The sequence below is a fragment of the Arvicanthis niloticus genome, chromosome 23 (assembly GCF_011762505.2).
Source record: "Arvicanthis niloticus isolate mArvNil1 chromosome 23, mArvNil1.pat.X, whole genome shotgun sequence".
Classification (NCBI taxonomy): domain Eukaryota; kingdom Metazoa; phylum Chordata; class Mammalia; order Rodentia; family Muridae; genus Arvicanthis; species Arvicanthis niloticus.
In genome coordinates this window covers 30419177-30434617 of record NC_133430.1, presented here as the reverse complement: position 1 = coordinate 30434617, position 15441 = coordinate 30419177, and the positions used below count along the sequence as shown (strand labels likewise).

Genomic DNA, 15441 nt, shown 5'->3' with positions numbered 1-15441 from the left:
TTTTCTAGCCTTCTGTTCAGTGACTAATAATAGTTCCCCTTGGAGAGTTTTTAAATAATATTTTTATTAATTCTTTGAGAATTTCTTACACTATATTTTGATCATATTTCTTCCACCCCACCCCCTACAGCCCTATTTCTCCCAGATCTGTACCCACAAAACTTTATGTTCTGTTTTAAAAGCAGGATCTAGTTTAGTTGACATGAAAATCTCAAGATAATTCAACCCAGTGGCCTGTCTCCTCCCTCTGTCTTCATTTGAAGGGGAGGCCTTCCTGCCTTGACCTTCCCCCACTTTTAAATCCCACTACCTGTCTGGCATAGTATTACACACCTGTATTCCCAGCCCTCAGAGGTCGCAAGCAGGAGGTTTGCAAATTTAAAGCCAGCCTGGGAGAGCTCACGTAAAATAAAAAACAAAATAAACCTGAATGTCTTTTCTCCATTGCACCTTCCACTCACAGCCCTCTCAGTGCCTTTTAGCTCCTGCGTTATCAGTCAGTTTGTCTTCCCTCACTAAGGAGACAAAAGGGAAGAGTCTCCAGGAGCTAGGGAGATGGTTCCTCCTGTGCAAGCACAAAAGTCTGCATTCAGACCCTCAGCCCCACATAAGAAGGCAAATGCAATATTGTACTTGTCATCTCAGCATAGGGGAGGTAGAGACAGGAGGAGCCATTCTAACAGAATTGGCATCAGGGAGAGACCCTGTCTTAAAAGAAGCTGGAAAAATAATTGAGGAGAACACTCAATATTGACTACTGACCTCTACATACATGTGAACATATGTACACATGCATCTGCACACACACACACACACACACACACACGAGCACCTCTATTTCCTTTCCTGGCCATGTAATCCCATCTTACTCTCACTCATCTTCTGCCTGTGAGTTAGGCTAACATTTCATTTATTCATTTAGGTACTTGTTTTCCACAGTGTTTGCCATATTCCCCCATATGTTCAAAGTCCTCTAGTAAATACTAATTATGTGTACATACTATTATGTTTATGACAGCACTGGTGATAGCTGTATTTAATACATATATACACACATTGAGGTATTTTCATAGGAACTGCTAAAATTCAGATCTTCTCAGGAGCCAAATAAGGCTAAGCTCTGAGGCTTTCGATCCTGTTAGCCAAGAAGATTAGCTGGTAGCACAGGGCCGAGCAGTCTCTGTGGAAGCCAAACTGAGCACCCCATCCCTGAGCAAGGGGTGTAGCTTACCAGAAGTTGACACTACAGGAATGCAAAGTCTTTCCCACATGAACACATTCCACAGACATACTTTTAACTAGATATTTGGATATCTCTTAATTTGAGAGAAGTTGGGAAACAAAATGGAGAACAAAATATACCAGGATGTGACTTGGTAGAGAGAGGTCAGGTAATTTATGATACAAGTAGCTTTATAAATCTAACTGGTATCTGGTTCTGTAAAGGAAAAATAGCAGACATGTCTCTTTCCTTTGGATTGTTCACATCCCCATGTGGACACATGTCTTCCTTTTCTCTTCAGGAGCCTCCAGACAGGTGGCTTTGCCTGGGAGGGCGAGGTAGAGAACAACGCATACAGCAAGGCTACAGGTGTGGTGCCCCAGCACAAGTACCACCCCACAGCAGGCAGCTACCAACTCCATTTTGCTCTCCAGCAACTCGAGCAACAAAAACTTCAGTCCCGGCAACTTCTGGACCAGAGTCGAGCCCGACACCAGGTAACTGAAAATCATAACATAGTGTCTTCCTTCTGTTGGTGAGACAAGTTGAGGGCAATGAGTGACTTGTTCCCTAAACAATCACCACACCTGCCTGGGGTTGTCTCAGTACCAATCTCGAGCTGTAGTGTTAGCATCTTCAGAAGATGGTGCTAACCTGGTATTGGGCATGGTTGCTGTATCTGAATTTGAAAACCTTTATTACTACGTTTACTTTTTCTATTGAATGATCTTACTAGCCTCCCAATCTAATTCCCAGTTCCTTAAAGCTACATTTTGAGCATCTTTATTTAGAAATGTACCAAATTTTAGGCGCCCTAGACTTGGTACAGATAAGTACATAACAGTCCCTTCATGATCTTTCATAACTTGTAATTTCTGAAAAATCTTTGTAAGGTAGGTTGTTTGATTTCTGTTGGTTCAACAACTGCTTGTTGAGTGTCTGCCATGTGCCGAGCACTGTTTTTGACATACCAGCTCCTGGGTGAATGTGTGAAGACCTATAGTATACCAGTTTAGCCCCAGTTGCAGAGCAGAGATGGCCCCAGAAAAATGTTGAGAGAGTTTGCTTTTTCTTGTTGGCTCTGCACAAGGGTTGGAACTGTGACTGTCCTACACTGTTTCTGTGAGCTTCTTTGGTATTTCATTATGGAGGGAAAAAACTTTTCCCATCTTCCTGCCCTTTGCTTCCTCTTCATAAATGTATAATATATATGCTGTGCATCGGTTTGTGCATAAAGATGAAAACGGTGTTTCAGCCATTGCTTTCTTCTGTGTGGAGAAGCCCTCATTATGCCCGATCTCTTTATGTATCAAATGCTAAAGTACCTGAGAAAGTCAACCTAGGGGAAGAAAGATTGATTTGGGCTCACAGCTCTGAGGTCTTAATCTATGGCTATCGGACTCTGTTGTTGTTAGGCACGTAGCAAAGCAGAGACAGCATGGAGGAAGAGCTTGGCAGAGGAAGCTGTTCACCTCATGATGACCAAGAAGCAGAGGTGACAGTAAGGAGCCAGACTCAGACATACCTACGCCTGGTGACCCACTGCCTCCGTCCTGATTATTACTTCATAAGGGCTCTAGCTTTATGATCTAACATTTTTCTGGAAACATACAGCCACAGGCAAAGATGTGCTTTGCTCATCTTTGTTAACATGTTCATCTAATTAGGTTGACAGTCCAGGTTAGCCATTAGAACTGTTATCCAGAATGAAATGTGCTCATTATGTTTTGCCTGTACAGGTCACCTGATTGGATATAGCTGCAGTAGTGTGGCTGATCTATTAATGCACCATAATTGAAAAGAAATAAATGCAGGCAATTGTGAATAGCTCTTTGGAGTATTTTTACTGGAGAAAACTTCAGGCCTTTTAACTAAAAAGCATAGAATGCAGCACCTCACTCTGACCGCACATTGTCTGCTGCACATAGAAATGCTCTCACTTAGAGAATCTCTGAAGCAGGAGAATCAAGGAAGCCAGTTTGCATTTTCACAGTTGCAGATGTTAGTGTGTGTTTGATACTTTCTTTTATCCACCTGTAATTTTCTTAAAGCTATTTACAGTTCTAAACTTCCGTCATGTTAATTACCCAGCACTGCCAACTTATCCAGATGCTGACCTGTACAGACATGTATGAGTCTAGTCAGCAAATCAGTTGAATTTATACCATTGGTCCGTTTTCTTTTTTTTTCCCCAGCTATGAATTTGTGTGTGTGTGTGTACAGGCCCGTGAATATGTGCATATGGAAGTCAACTTTTGGACCTCCATTCTGTCGTACAGGCTCTGGGCTCATACTCAGGAGGTTTAGTTTGCAAGCAGGCACTGTTACCCACCACACAATCTTTCTGGCTCCATTGGTCTTTTTAGGTTTTGGTTTTTGGTTTTGGTTTTTTAGCTTTGGTTTTGGATTTTTTTAATTGAAGCTATAGGCAATTTGCTTTGTTAATCACAGACTGTGTGGGTATGTATGTGCCTCAGTGCTCCTGTAAGGTCAGAGGACAGCATCTGGGAGTCAGTTTTCTCCTTCTGCCTTGTGGTTCCAGAGGTGGAACTCTAGTAACCAGATTTGGCAACAGTGGTCTTTAACAACCGAATGTCTCCTAGGCCGCATGGGTTCCTTAAACTACACTTTAACACATTGCAGTGGTAAGCAGCATCTTCAGCATAAAAGGGCTGTTTACACAGTGTTCACATTTGGGGGAAGGAAAGGCCATTATTGCTAATTTCTCACTTTTAGAAATTGCTTCATTCTTGAGTACTTCTCATGCTTCTGATTAGCTTCCAGCAACTCACATTCCTTTGAGTTCCTATTCTCGTGTGGATTTTTTTTTTCAGTGAGGATTATTCTAGTTTAGTTTCACTGAATTATGAAGTATATGGAAAATATGTTCTTTCAGATCTATCAGAGTATCTATCTCAGGGAGGAGGCAGAACTCCCAAGAAGGGAGTTATCCTGTGTCTCCTGGAGAGGGAACAGAAAATCATTCATCACAGTTTTTATATATATGTGTGTATGTATATAAATAATTTTATCTCTGTCCCTTGTTCTTGTAAACGCTAACTGATTTAGGTAAAGGTGAGCAAGGGTTAAGTGCCAGGATTGTGGGAAGCAAGAGAGACCAAATCCTTCCAGCTTGGATTTATAGCAAGACAGCAAATGAGGTGTTAGGTGTTCTAATTGAACAGTTTGGGGATTTTGGAGCACATTGAGGTAGTCACCCCAGAGCAGAAGCAAAGTCCTGCTAGAGGTCAAGCCTTTGGGTTTTAGCTTAGCTGTGCTAGACCTGACCACCTTAATTACCACCAAACTTGACTGAAGCATGAGTTGCATCTCAGTGTGGCCTTTCTCTTCCCTTGTGTTATTTTTCCAGGGGTGAAGATGGTATATTTATCTAATGAACTCCCTGTGCTTTTAAGCCATTTCTGTAAAGTATAGGTAACTAACAATTTGGCTAATTGCCTCTTTATGGTTTTAAGTTGGGTTTTACCAAGCAGGCATCCACAGGCGAGATGTTTGGAAAGTAGTATGTTAAGGTGTCTCTGTATTTACATTATGCTTGGCTACATAATCATACAAAACAGATAGTGAAGTCCTTCCCCTATGAAGAGCACCTTCCACATAGTGATCTCTTAATAAATGTTTGGGTAGACTGCATGGCTTTTCTTCCATTGCCTGCATCCTTTTCTGCCTTCAATCAGAGTACTTATATACTCAGACTGTGAAGATGTTCCTGTGGGGAGACAAGTTTCTACTCAGGGTGTGAACTTGGATACAGCATATCCAACCATCTAATCAGAGTCAGGGTGTGAGCTTGGATACAGCACATCCAACCATCTAATCGGAGTCAGGAGTTTCTACTCGGGCTGCGAGCTTGGATACAGCACATCCAACCATCTAATCGGAGTCAGGCTTGCTCTTTGTTGCTGCCTAAGCATTGTACTCACAAATCTAGAAACTGCCATGCGCTGAGTTCACCCTTGAGAAAAACAGGTCCTGTTACCTGGGAATGAAAGAAGAAAATTACTTAGAGCCATTGGAAAAGTTTAGGGTCAGAAATAAGAGAAAATATTATCTGTGATAAGCAACAGGAATGAATACTGGAACTATATATGCCAGGGACTGAACCCAGTAGCCTGCAAAACTGTGCACAAGGTTGACAGACCCTCTGTAAATGACCTTCGCTGGCCAGCCATGGTAAAATGAAATCAGCCATATATGACGTGTGCATGAAAAACTGGCTATGTTTCAATAAAACTTAATTTACAAAAACTAGCAGCAGGCTGGATTTGGCCTGCAGGCCCTAGTCTATATATCTCTAATCCAGGCGAGCAGAAGAGCCAGTTAAACACCAACTATTATCCAGGCAAAAGGGAGAAGGGAGGGGAGGTGGCGGAGGGGGAACTGGGAAGTGGAATATCATTTGAGATGTAAACGAATGGAATGATTAATAATATATTTTTTTTTAAAGCCACTGACTGTCCATTCATCCCATTTCTCATGCAAGTAGGTTGGGGAGAGGCTTCAGTTGCTTTCATTTCTCACAAGCTCCCAAGGAATGTTAATGCTATTCCTGAAGGGACCCATCCAGAAGGAAGGAGATAGGCATTCGTTCATATTCATACTTCCCTTCCCTCTGTGTGTGTCTGTCTGCCTGCTTGCCTGCCCATTTGTCTGTATGTCTGTCTTTATATCTTTATGTCTGTTTCTCTGGTAGGTTGTTTTCTGTCTTTTAGAAAAACTCTATGTTTAAAACTTAGTATCACTTATCAAATTTCATGCAGTCGTTTTTGTGGGAACTTTGTTGCTATTTTCCTCACACCATGTCCAGTGCCGCAGCCTTCTCATGAGTAAGTTATCAGAACACCTCTTTGCTTATCCTTCTTATCAGGGTACATTCTGCTCAGTGATCGCTGCTCCAGGATTCACGTCTTAGAATAGACAAAAGATAAGAACCAGGACAGAATCCTCCCTTCTGTTTTGTTGGTAATGGCCACTACTTCAGAAGCTCTGACATGGTCAAGCACTATCTCAGGTGCTGCTGTGTCTTAACTCAGGTCAGATGAGCCCCAGGGTGCTCAGCAGCGTTAGAATCCCGAGTCAGGGCTGGGAGGTGGTTCTGGTTCTTACAGACTGATATTCTCTAACCTCCCTGATTGCCACTTCCTTCTCCTACTGCCTTCCTGCCTCTGTAAGAGAAAAGTGCAAAAGTGCTTTTCTTTGAACTGAGTGGGGGACTTGCTGGGGCCACAGTGACTACTGGTGACATCAGCATGAGTAGCACCTCATGCTGGGGTCGGGTGGAGAGCTGGAGCAGCCATGAGGCACGACTGACCTGATTCTAATTGGCGACATTGAGCTGATGTTATTCTTGGCACGGGCAAAGCCATTACTCAGTAGGCTCTGTTAAAGTGATCCTTTGTTAGACTTCTGCTCCCAGCCCCAGTCCCCCTGCCTTCCCTCCCACTCTCTTCTCTGCCTCTTCCAGACTGAAAAGAAGCCCAAAAGACAGAAAAAAAGTTAAGGACATTCTGGTGGCCAAGACAGAATCGCTGAAGTCTCTTTTTGCAACAGTGGGGGCGAGGAGAGATTTTAAACACATCTGACTTTGTCACGGGTTCTGTTTTCTTTCCAAAGGCCTTCCAGTTTTCGGAACCCCAGTTTGCCACATGAGTAGTGTATCCCAGGGTAGACAGACTGTTACATTGGAGTCTTCTCACCCTCTCACCCATCTGCTCTACCTCTTCCCATGGGGACAGGTCTAACTTAACTTAGATCCTGTGAAGCAGCCAGTAATGTTCCTCCACTTAGTAGGACCAGGACCTTGGCATTCGCTGGAGAGTTTCATCTGTGTGTAGGAATATCGGGGAGGCCCTAGGGGGCAACTTGCTACCAATGTGTATGTATTCAGTACTCTACAGCTGTAGGAGGGATTGTCATATAAACATCCAAGTCGTGTTATTTTGCTCCTAGAAGTCTCTTGCATCTGTGTAGAAAAGCCCAGCCCCTGTGGGGAGGAACATCGTTTTCCTCAAGCTTCTGCTGCGCTGTGTTTGGGAGTGTGAGGGTGGGAGGTAGGGAGACTGAGCAGAAATTATTCTCTTTTTCAAGCAGTAAGCAGTAGCAGGGAGCTGCCAGCAGGCTAGTCCTGTAGAAGGTGTCCTTAAAAGCCTTGTGTGCAGCAGGCAGGGCTCCCTGTGGCCTCTCAGGGGAGGAGGTCAGGTACAGGTGTTGCTTGGAGTGTGGACTCAAATGTCATGACAAGCTGTCTCTTTTTGTTTCTTTTCCTATGCACACACACGCAGGAGCACACACTTTTCCCTTGACCTTGATCAGGGACTCGTCTGCTTGTGTTTCTAGCTTTTCATTATTTATTTTTCCTAGGACACTCTAATGTAGTAGATTTTGCCAAGCTAAACTCTCTTCTTTCCTATTGAAAATACATGAATAATGTGTGTAAAAACTGCCCTCGCTGGCTTTGAAAATGGTCACTTGAGACAAGCTTTGGAGTTGATGATGCTTGATTTCAGTCTTCCCTGTCCGGGGCATGACCTAGAACAGGTTATTAGAACGTCTTTGAATGTCATTTTTTTCTCTCTTTAATTGGGAAGTGATGAGAGAGACTTGTGGGGAACCCACTAGAATTGTAATTCTCAAATGAAACATTCCCAAATGTGACCAGACCAAGCATTATATTTGTATTAATTCACTGAGTCACCATAACTGCCTCTGATTGGCCCCATTTTTTTTTTTTTAAATGAGAGAAAGAAATCATTCATATAACTTCTCCAGAGTCACGTAAGTAAGAAATGGGGGAACTGGCACTGGAGCCCAGGGCTGTCAACATCTGACATCTGAACTCCACGCTGTATGCCACGTCCACAGTGCAGACTGGAATGATACACTCAAAACTGTATTGAAAAGTTATAATTCAGCTATCCTAACCTCTGGCTGTTCATCTGCATGGTCTCAAGAGGAAACGTTTATTAAACCTTTTGAAGGCCTAGACATGATCCCAGGCACTTCACATGCTTAATTCAGTAAGTATCTTAAGGAGTTTGTGGTTGCGAAGATCTTAGAAACACGCATGCTCCAGCCTAGCTTGTACGCCATTATTAAGTAGGAAGGTTAGAAGCTAAAAAGCCACGCATGCTCCTGAAGCGTTCCAGAGCTTTCTGATGCGAGCTTTTGTACAGCGCTGTCACCGCTGTCTCTTGAGCCTTAGCTCTTTATTTCTCTTTTAACTCTGTTACTAATGGAGGGGTTTTATTTTTATTTCTGTTGAGTGTTATAAGAAAACTGCCAGGTGACATTGCAGGCATCTACAAATGTGAATGTCACTGACATTTCTGCCTAATTAATATGAGATTTACATATTTAATGTCCAGTGACTCTGAATGCATTGTCACACTAAAAGGCCGTAGTTTGCTGTGTTGATTTGTTGCTGATAGTAAAAGAAGACCCCTGATTACGTCAGGTTCTCTGTAAAGCTGCTGCATTGAGAACATCCCTCTGTGTCAGGTGACCGTTGTCTCTAGTCCACTAATGAAGACCCCCACCCCAAATCAGAGCACCTCCTTAGTCACACGGCCATGCCAGGCCAGAGGACTTTGGAGCACTTTTTCCTCTGTTCCTCCTCAGAAGTACTTCATCTTCTCCTTTACAAACATGTCACTAATGAGATGAGGTCTCAGCTTTACTGCTGCTGCACTACTATATACAATCCCCTGGAGATAGAAAAGAAAGGTCAGTGCCATCCCTTAGCCGGACCTCAGCTTGGTTGTGGTGTTCACGCACCAGCGACTAAAGAGTGGGCTTGTTCAACTAGAACAGTGGTTCTCAACCTGTAAATCACATCCCCCTTGAAGGTCACATATCAGATATCCTGTGTATCAGATATTCATGATTCCTAACAGTAGCAACATTACAGTTATGAAGTAGCAATGAAAACAATTTTATGGTGTGTGTGTGGGGGGGGGGTCCTCACCACGTGCATTAAAGGATCCCAGCATCGGGAAGGTTGAGAACTACTGCTCTAGAGGGTTAAGATGGTTTGCTACAGAACCTGTCCTTCTGCACCCTGCCTGAAGTTTCTTCTAGGCACACATGGGGAAAACTCAAAGCAGTAGCTTTGTGTAAAATGATGAAAGGCATCTTCAACAGGAAGAACTCCATCCATCTGACATGGATGCAGGCACAGGAAAATTGCTTAATGAATCCATGACAGCAAGGTCTGTGTAAGATATGCACAGTGGGCCAACTGCATATGATTCTGGGCCAAAGACAACAAACCATTCATTTCAGGACAGAGACAAGTCAGATCTATAAATAGAGAATTTAAAGTTGGGAGGGAATTTAGTACTTTTTACTATTTCATTTCACTAATCAGACAGATGGGATAAGATTCCAATATGTTGTTAAGAAATCAGGGGCCCTAATATACAATTAATTCTCTGCAGTTACTAACAAATAAAATACAGAATAAGTCATTGAAATTAGAACTGTTTTCTTTTGTTAACCAGTTGAACTCAGTCTCAGCTCATTGCTTCGCTTTTAACTGACTTTCTACAGATTGCACATCAGTAACTTGAAAATCCAAGTTTCATGATCCAAAACTTTTTGAGGCCTGACATGCTACCACAAGTGGAAAATTTCATGCCGTGAAACTGTTTCATGTACAAAATTACTGAAAGTCTTGTATAAAATGACCTTAAGGCTCCATGTATGATATAGTACTTCAGGAAATTACATGTTTGGACTTGGGTCCCTCTCTCAAGATGTCTCATTATATAAATGGATGTAGTCTATAATATAAAATATTACCCAAGCATTTGGGATAAGGGGTACTCAGTGTGTGTGTGTGTTTTACTGTCTGTCTAGGATCCAGTTGCTTCAGGGTTTTGTATACATAGACTGTTGGAGGTGTTGCCTTTCTGTGACTGGTTTGTTTTGCTTAGCATCACATTCTGAAGTTTTATCCATGATGTAGCATGTGGAAAATGTGTTTCCAACACACATGAAGTATACATGTCCAAAGTACAATGTCCTAACTATAGGAATATTCTGTTGTCTATGGGTATCACATTTCTTTTTCCATCTGTTCATCACTAAATACTTGAGTCGCTTTCTTATCTTGGCTTTCTCAGTATGCTTCACCAGACCTTACATGCACATAGTATTGTAATTTCATCTTGGGAGTTTTTGTTAAACTCCCTGTGCTTCTCCCAGTAGTAGAAGTTGGTTAAGACACTATTAAATGCATCTTGAGAGAAGGTCCAGGCTCATAAAATGTTAATTAGCTACTTATTTGGACAACTAAAAAGGGGTATGTAATTAATTTATTCACAGTTGCTAGAGAGAGGGGTATGAGAATTAGTTTAAAATAGATTAGTATCAGGATAAAATGAATATTTGTTTTTCTTTTTTTTAATTTATTTATTTAATAGATGTGAGTGTTCTATATGTACACCTGCATACCAGAAGAGGGCATCAGATCATATTATAGATGGTTGTGAGCCACCATGTGGTTGCTGAGAATTGAACCTGGGTCCTCTGGAAGAGCAGTCAGTGCTCTTAACTGCTGAGCCATCTCTCCACCCCAAAATGAATATTCTTTAGAATAGTATCTGTAGATTGTTAATACATTTGTCCAAAGACAGAAATGTCATGTAAATTGAAGGAGAAAAACAACATCAGCATTAAATGATGGTGGAGCTTTTGTGGAGTACAAGCCATTTCTGCACCATGGCCAAAGGAGAGTAAAGAAATTAACCCTTAGAAGCTTCAGAACAAAAGACTATGAAGGACTGTGGAGATGGCTCAGTTGGTCAGGTGCTTGTCAGGCAAATATCACACACACACACCATAATCTCAGCCAGTGTGGTGTGTGTGTGTGTGTGTGTGTGTGTGTGTGTGTGTGTGTGTGTATGTTCAAAATTGATATTGAAAAATTTGAATAGTTTTTTTTATTCTACTCAAACATGTTACAATTTTGCTTATATAACTAGCAATTATTAATCTATCCCATGTCACTTTATAACATTTTACTATTGGTGTTAATTCAGGTTTGATAACCATATAGAAAATATATAATCATAAAAGCAATGAGAGGTCTGCCTTTGCAGATATGACAAGATGTTTGAGTGATCCCATTTCTGTAAGCATATGGAAATGTATGTGCATACACAGAGAATGTCTTCATATGTTGAGATGTTAGCAGGTGTATCCCAGAGTAAAACTGGAGCTGACTTCTAATCCTATTTTCCCTTTTCTAATGAAAATGTGTTAAAGAAACTCAAGGGTTTGGAGAAAGATGAGCTTTCTGCATGCCAAGCTTTTGTGTACATGTGAGATTGTGTTTACACCATGCTGGGCATGGGGGGAGCAAGGAAGGAAGTGGGGAGCAAAGCAGAGCCAGCAGGCATTTGAGTCTAGAGTGACCAGCAGAACACCATCCTCTACCTGTGTCTGAGTGACTGGCTCTGCAGTAGGATGGGGAGTGGTGCTTGCTGATGGAGCAAGGTAAGCCATTAGATGTTTTAGGCAAGTTCCCTTCCTTGTAGTCATGCACAGCAGCCCTGGGTCATGCCACCTGCTTCTAACTCCAAGACTATTAACAGTATCTCCAGTTTGGTTAGCAATGAGGGTTCCAGGGCTTACAAGTATATTCATTTATCTGGTTTTAATCCTCTTCGTTGCACCTCAGATGTTAGCAAATGCAAATTTAAGAACTGTCTATTGAAACTTACTTGTTTCAGCTGGTTGGTAATATGAATTTCAAAGTTGTTCTGTTTGGGTGAGCACCTGTATTTGTTGCTTACACAGTAAGTCATCAGAAGCATTAAGGCTCCTTCCTTGTTCATTGGTGTTAGAAATGGGAGGACGTACTAGAGCACATTGGGTAACTCAGTGTCATGTCCCTGACTTTTGTGTGGTTGGTGTCTCTCCATATACAAACGGTACCTGTTCTGGGTTTACGCGCCATCTCTGCCCAAACCATGGCCCTGCTCAGAGCACAGCAGCACCAAGAGCTGTACTTCCTCCTTAGCCTGAGTCTTGTCCCAGCTGACAAACATGGTGAGTGGGAGTCAGCCAAGAACTGCATACGGTGAGAAACAAAGGCCTTTTAGAAGCTTGCTTTTGCCAAAATATAAACAGCTTTCTTACCCTCCCCTTGGCTCTCTCAAAAATTGTGTGCTTTTTAACTGAACAGATCTCAGCCTGTTGGTAGACAAGTGTGTGAGTAGTGGTTTGCGTGCGCAAGAAAAGTGTGCCATTCTTGTCGGTGAGCTGCCAGAGAAGAGCCCTCTGGAATAGCTTTGTGTTCTTATCAATGGGTATTTTAGCCTAGTTAGGTCAAAATCTGATGTAGAGAGAATGCTACCTTCAAGTGTTTGCTCTAGAGTCAGAGGGCCACACAGAGGTGCAGCCCTGCTCAAACAGAGGCCAGGTACCACTTGCCCTCCCATGGTGCTCCAAGAGTAAACTGAGAATCTCTAGTGAAGAGAGCTCGGTTGTATCCCAAACCAGCCTAAATGAAGGCCAAAAGAAGTGTTTTTCTAGAAGGGAAAAAAATTAAAGCCTCCTAGAATTTAATCTCTGAACAGCATTCTCTCTCTAGTAAGGGGCCAGATCTTGCTTCCTCTCTGACCTTCTGTGACCTTCCAATGGCAGCCTATGTGCTTGTATCAGGAATTGCTCCTTCCTCCCCACCAGCACCCTGTGTTGTGGGAGAAGGAGGGCCTTTCCAGTCTTTCGTCTGGGTCCATGCCAGCCCTCAAGCTGTGGTTTTCTGAGTCTCCTCGCTCAAGTATGGCAGTTTCCCACACCAACAAAGCTGCAGGAGACATGAGCGTGTGGAGCAGGCCACTCCCTCACTTCATGCTCAACAGGACAGACAGCCACCATCGTCCCTGTGTTGCCGATGCTGTGTGTCCTGAGGAGGAACTTCGTCTACTTCTGTCCTCTTAGGCATAGTTATCAGGATAGAGAATCCCAACAAGGTCTCTGATTGGTGAAATTGGAGGATTAAATTGCAAGATACAAAGCAAGGAAGGGAACCTAGGGAAGATGATTTCTGCCAGTGCTCTAAGTGCACTCATTCACAGGTCTGCTTTTATCAAGCCCTAGTGTTTCCTGGGCTGTTTCTTAGCAGTTATGATTACTTTAATTCTGTCATGTCATAATTAGCCTTGGCTTTGGTGAGTAACCTAGGGACTTGTCTCCATTACTGAGCCTTTAACATTTCTGGTGATGTCCAGCTGGGTATGTCACCAAAAGCAATGGTTATCACTTGATTGTTCATTGAGTATATAAGAGTGTGGTCACCAAATCACAAGCCACAGACAGCTTCTTACTGTCCTTGGAAAGAGAAACTGCAGTCTGTGCCTGTTGTATTGAGGCATAAGGAAGCTTGAATCTGTGTTGACTGAGAATCAGTTAAATCCGGATTACAATTAACTGCATGTAACAGCTAACCTCTCCATAACCAATAGCCGAGTTGGGTACATTAAAGTGTTTCCCCCATATAATTAGAAATCTGTGGAAATCAACTCTTTCCAGACACTGTGGTGCCATCAGAAACCCATGGTCCTCCTGCTTGTCTTCAGCAAACTTATTGACTATGTTCATCCTACCCTGTCCATGCCTGGCAGGGTATCCATGCTAGTAGGAAGCAGAACAGTGTCAGCAGAGGCACTGCAGTCTGTCTGCTCTGAAAGGCCTGTCCTAAAACCACACCCGGCACCCTGCTTATAGCTCACTGGCCAGAACTGTGCCGTGTGCTTGTCTTTTAGGTAGGGAAGAATAAGAGGTATAATCTCTTTAAAAGATAAGCACACATTATTCAAACAGAATCAGAATTGTGTTACTAGGAGAGGAAGACATGGTAATGTCCAGGCCAGCTGAACCTCCCAAGGAAGAATCTCTCCACATTTGCTTCATTTTGCCCTTTAAGGACATCAGTATCACAGAGCCTTATACAAAATTTGCATTTAGGAAAGTAAACTTCCTTTCATTTTGGATCTGTGGAGGATTTGTTTATACTTTTGACTGTGAGTTGGCTAACTCCCACACACGCTAGGTTCTAAAATCTAGGAAAAGGCCCTACCCCAGCATTATATCTATATGTAAATACATATCTTCTGGGTTCCTATTGTTGTTTCTAAAAATAGGAGTTGTTACTTTTTATTTATTTATTTATTTATTTCATGTACATTGATGTTTTGCCTATATGAATGTCTAAGGGTGTCCAGTCCCCTGGAACTTGAATTACAAATAGTTGTGAACTGCCATGTAGGCACTGGGAGTTGAGCCCATGTCTCTAGGAGAACAGTCAGTGAGTGTTCTTAACTGCTGAGCCATCTCTACAGCCCCAAGTTATTGCTTAAAAAAAAAAATGAATAGCTGATATATCACTGTATGTATGTGCAAGTATGCAAGTGTGTTCGTTCTGTATTCTGAGGCACTGTAGGTACAACAGATGGTCTCTGAGGAAAGTGTTTGCTGCCCAAGAGTGAGGGCCTGAGCTCACACGCCCGAGCACCACCTAGAGCTGGCTGGTACCACAGTTGGCCTCCAGCCTCCACATGTGCATTTATGTACAAGCGCACACTCCCTCTGAAAGACATTTAAACACAAACAGTAAAAAAGAAAATGATGATCAATCAAATCCAGCCATTTCCATTGTGTACTGTCCAGCAAAGAAGAAAACTGTGTTTGTAAATGGCAGCTGTACATGGTGGAATGGCCTGACTCTGATAAGAACCACACACATACATGTTTATAAGTGTTCAGAAGAGGAAAAGATTACTTCTGCCAGAAAGAATTGAGTAAATATGATCTGAAAACCTAAACATATGTTTTCATTTTAAGAGTTTGCGTTCCCAGCTAGTGAGCATCATCCTACGACCAGAAAAATATGTTGGAAAAATGCATAGCCAACTACCATTTGCAAAGGATTACAGATAGGTGAGCTTGTGTGTTGTTCAGTTCCCCCATAACCAAGTATGAGGATTAGGAAGGAATGAAAGAGAGAGAGAGAGAGAGAGAGAGAGAGAGAGAGAGAGAGAGAGAGAGACTGTGTGTGTCTTTGTGTGTGTCTCTGTGTGTGTCTCTGTGTGTGTGTGTGTGTGTGTGTGTGTGTGTGTATGTGTGTGTGAGTGTGGTGCTTTAGTTAATGTTCAGGCACCTTTGTTGAATGAATGCCTGGGCTAGAGTGATCT

At 42.5% G+C, this 15441-nt stretch overlaps 1 protein-coding gene across 15 annotated transcripts in view; it reads left to right on the top strand.

The window, feature by feature from the left end:
• The window catches only part of Ttll5 (tubulin tyrosine ligase like 5), a 235626-nt gene that overhangs the window by 174440 nt on the left and 45745 nt on the right, over positions 1 to 15441 (top strand). For 14 of the 15 annotated variants that reach the window (XM_076921612.1, XM_076921610.1, XM_076921611.1 and 11 more), the window contains one exon: positions 1524 to 1719. The exons of the other annotated variant lie outside the window; for it this stretch is intronic. In XM_076921612.1, coding sequence (XP_076777727.1) covers positions 1524 to 1719 — 196 coding nt within the window. The remainder of the gene's footprint in view (positions 1 to 1523; positions 1720 to 15441) is intronic. 15 annotated transcript variants of the gene reach the window in all.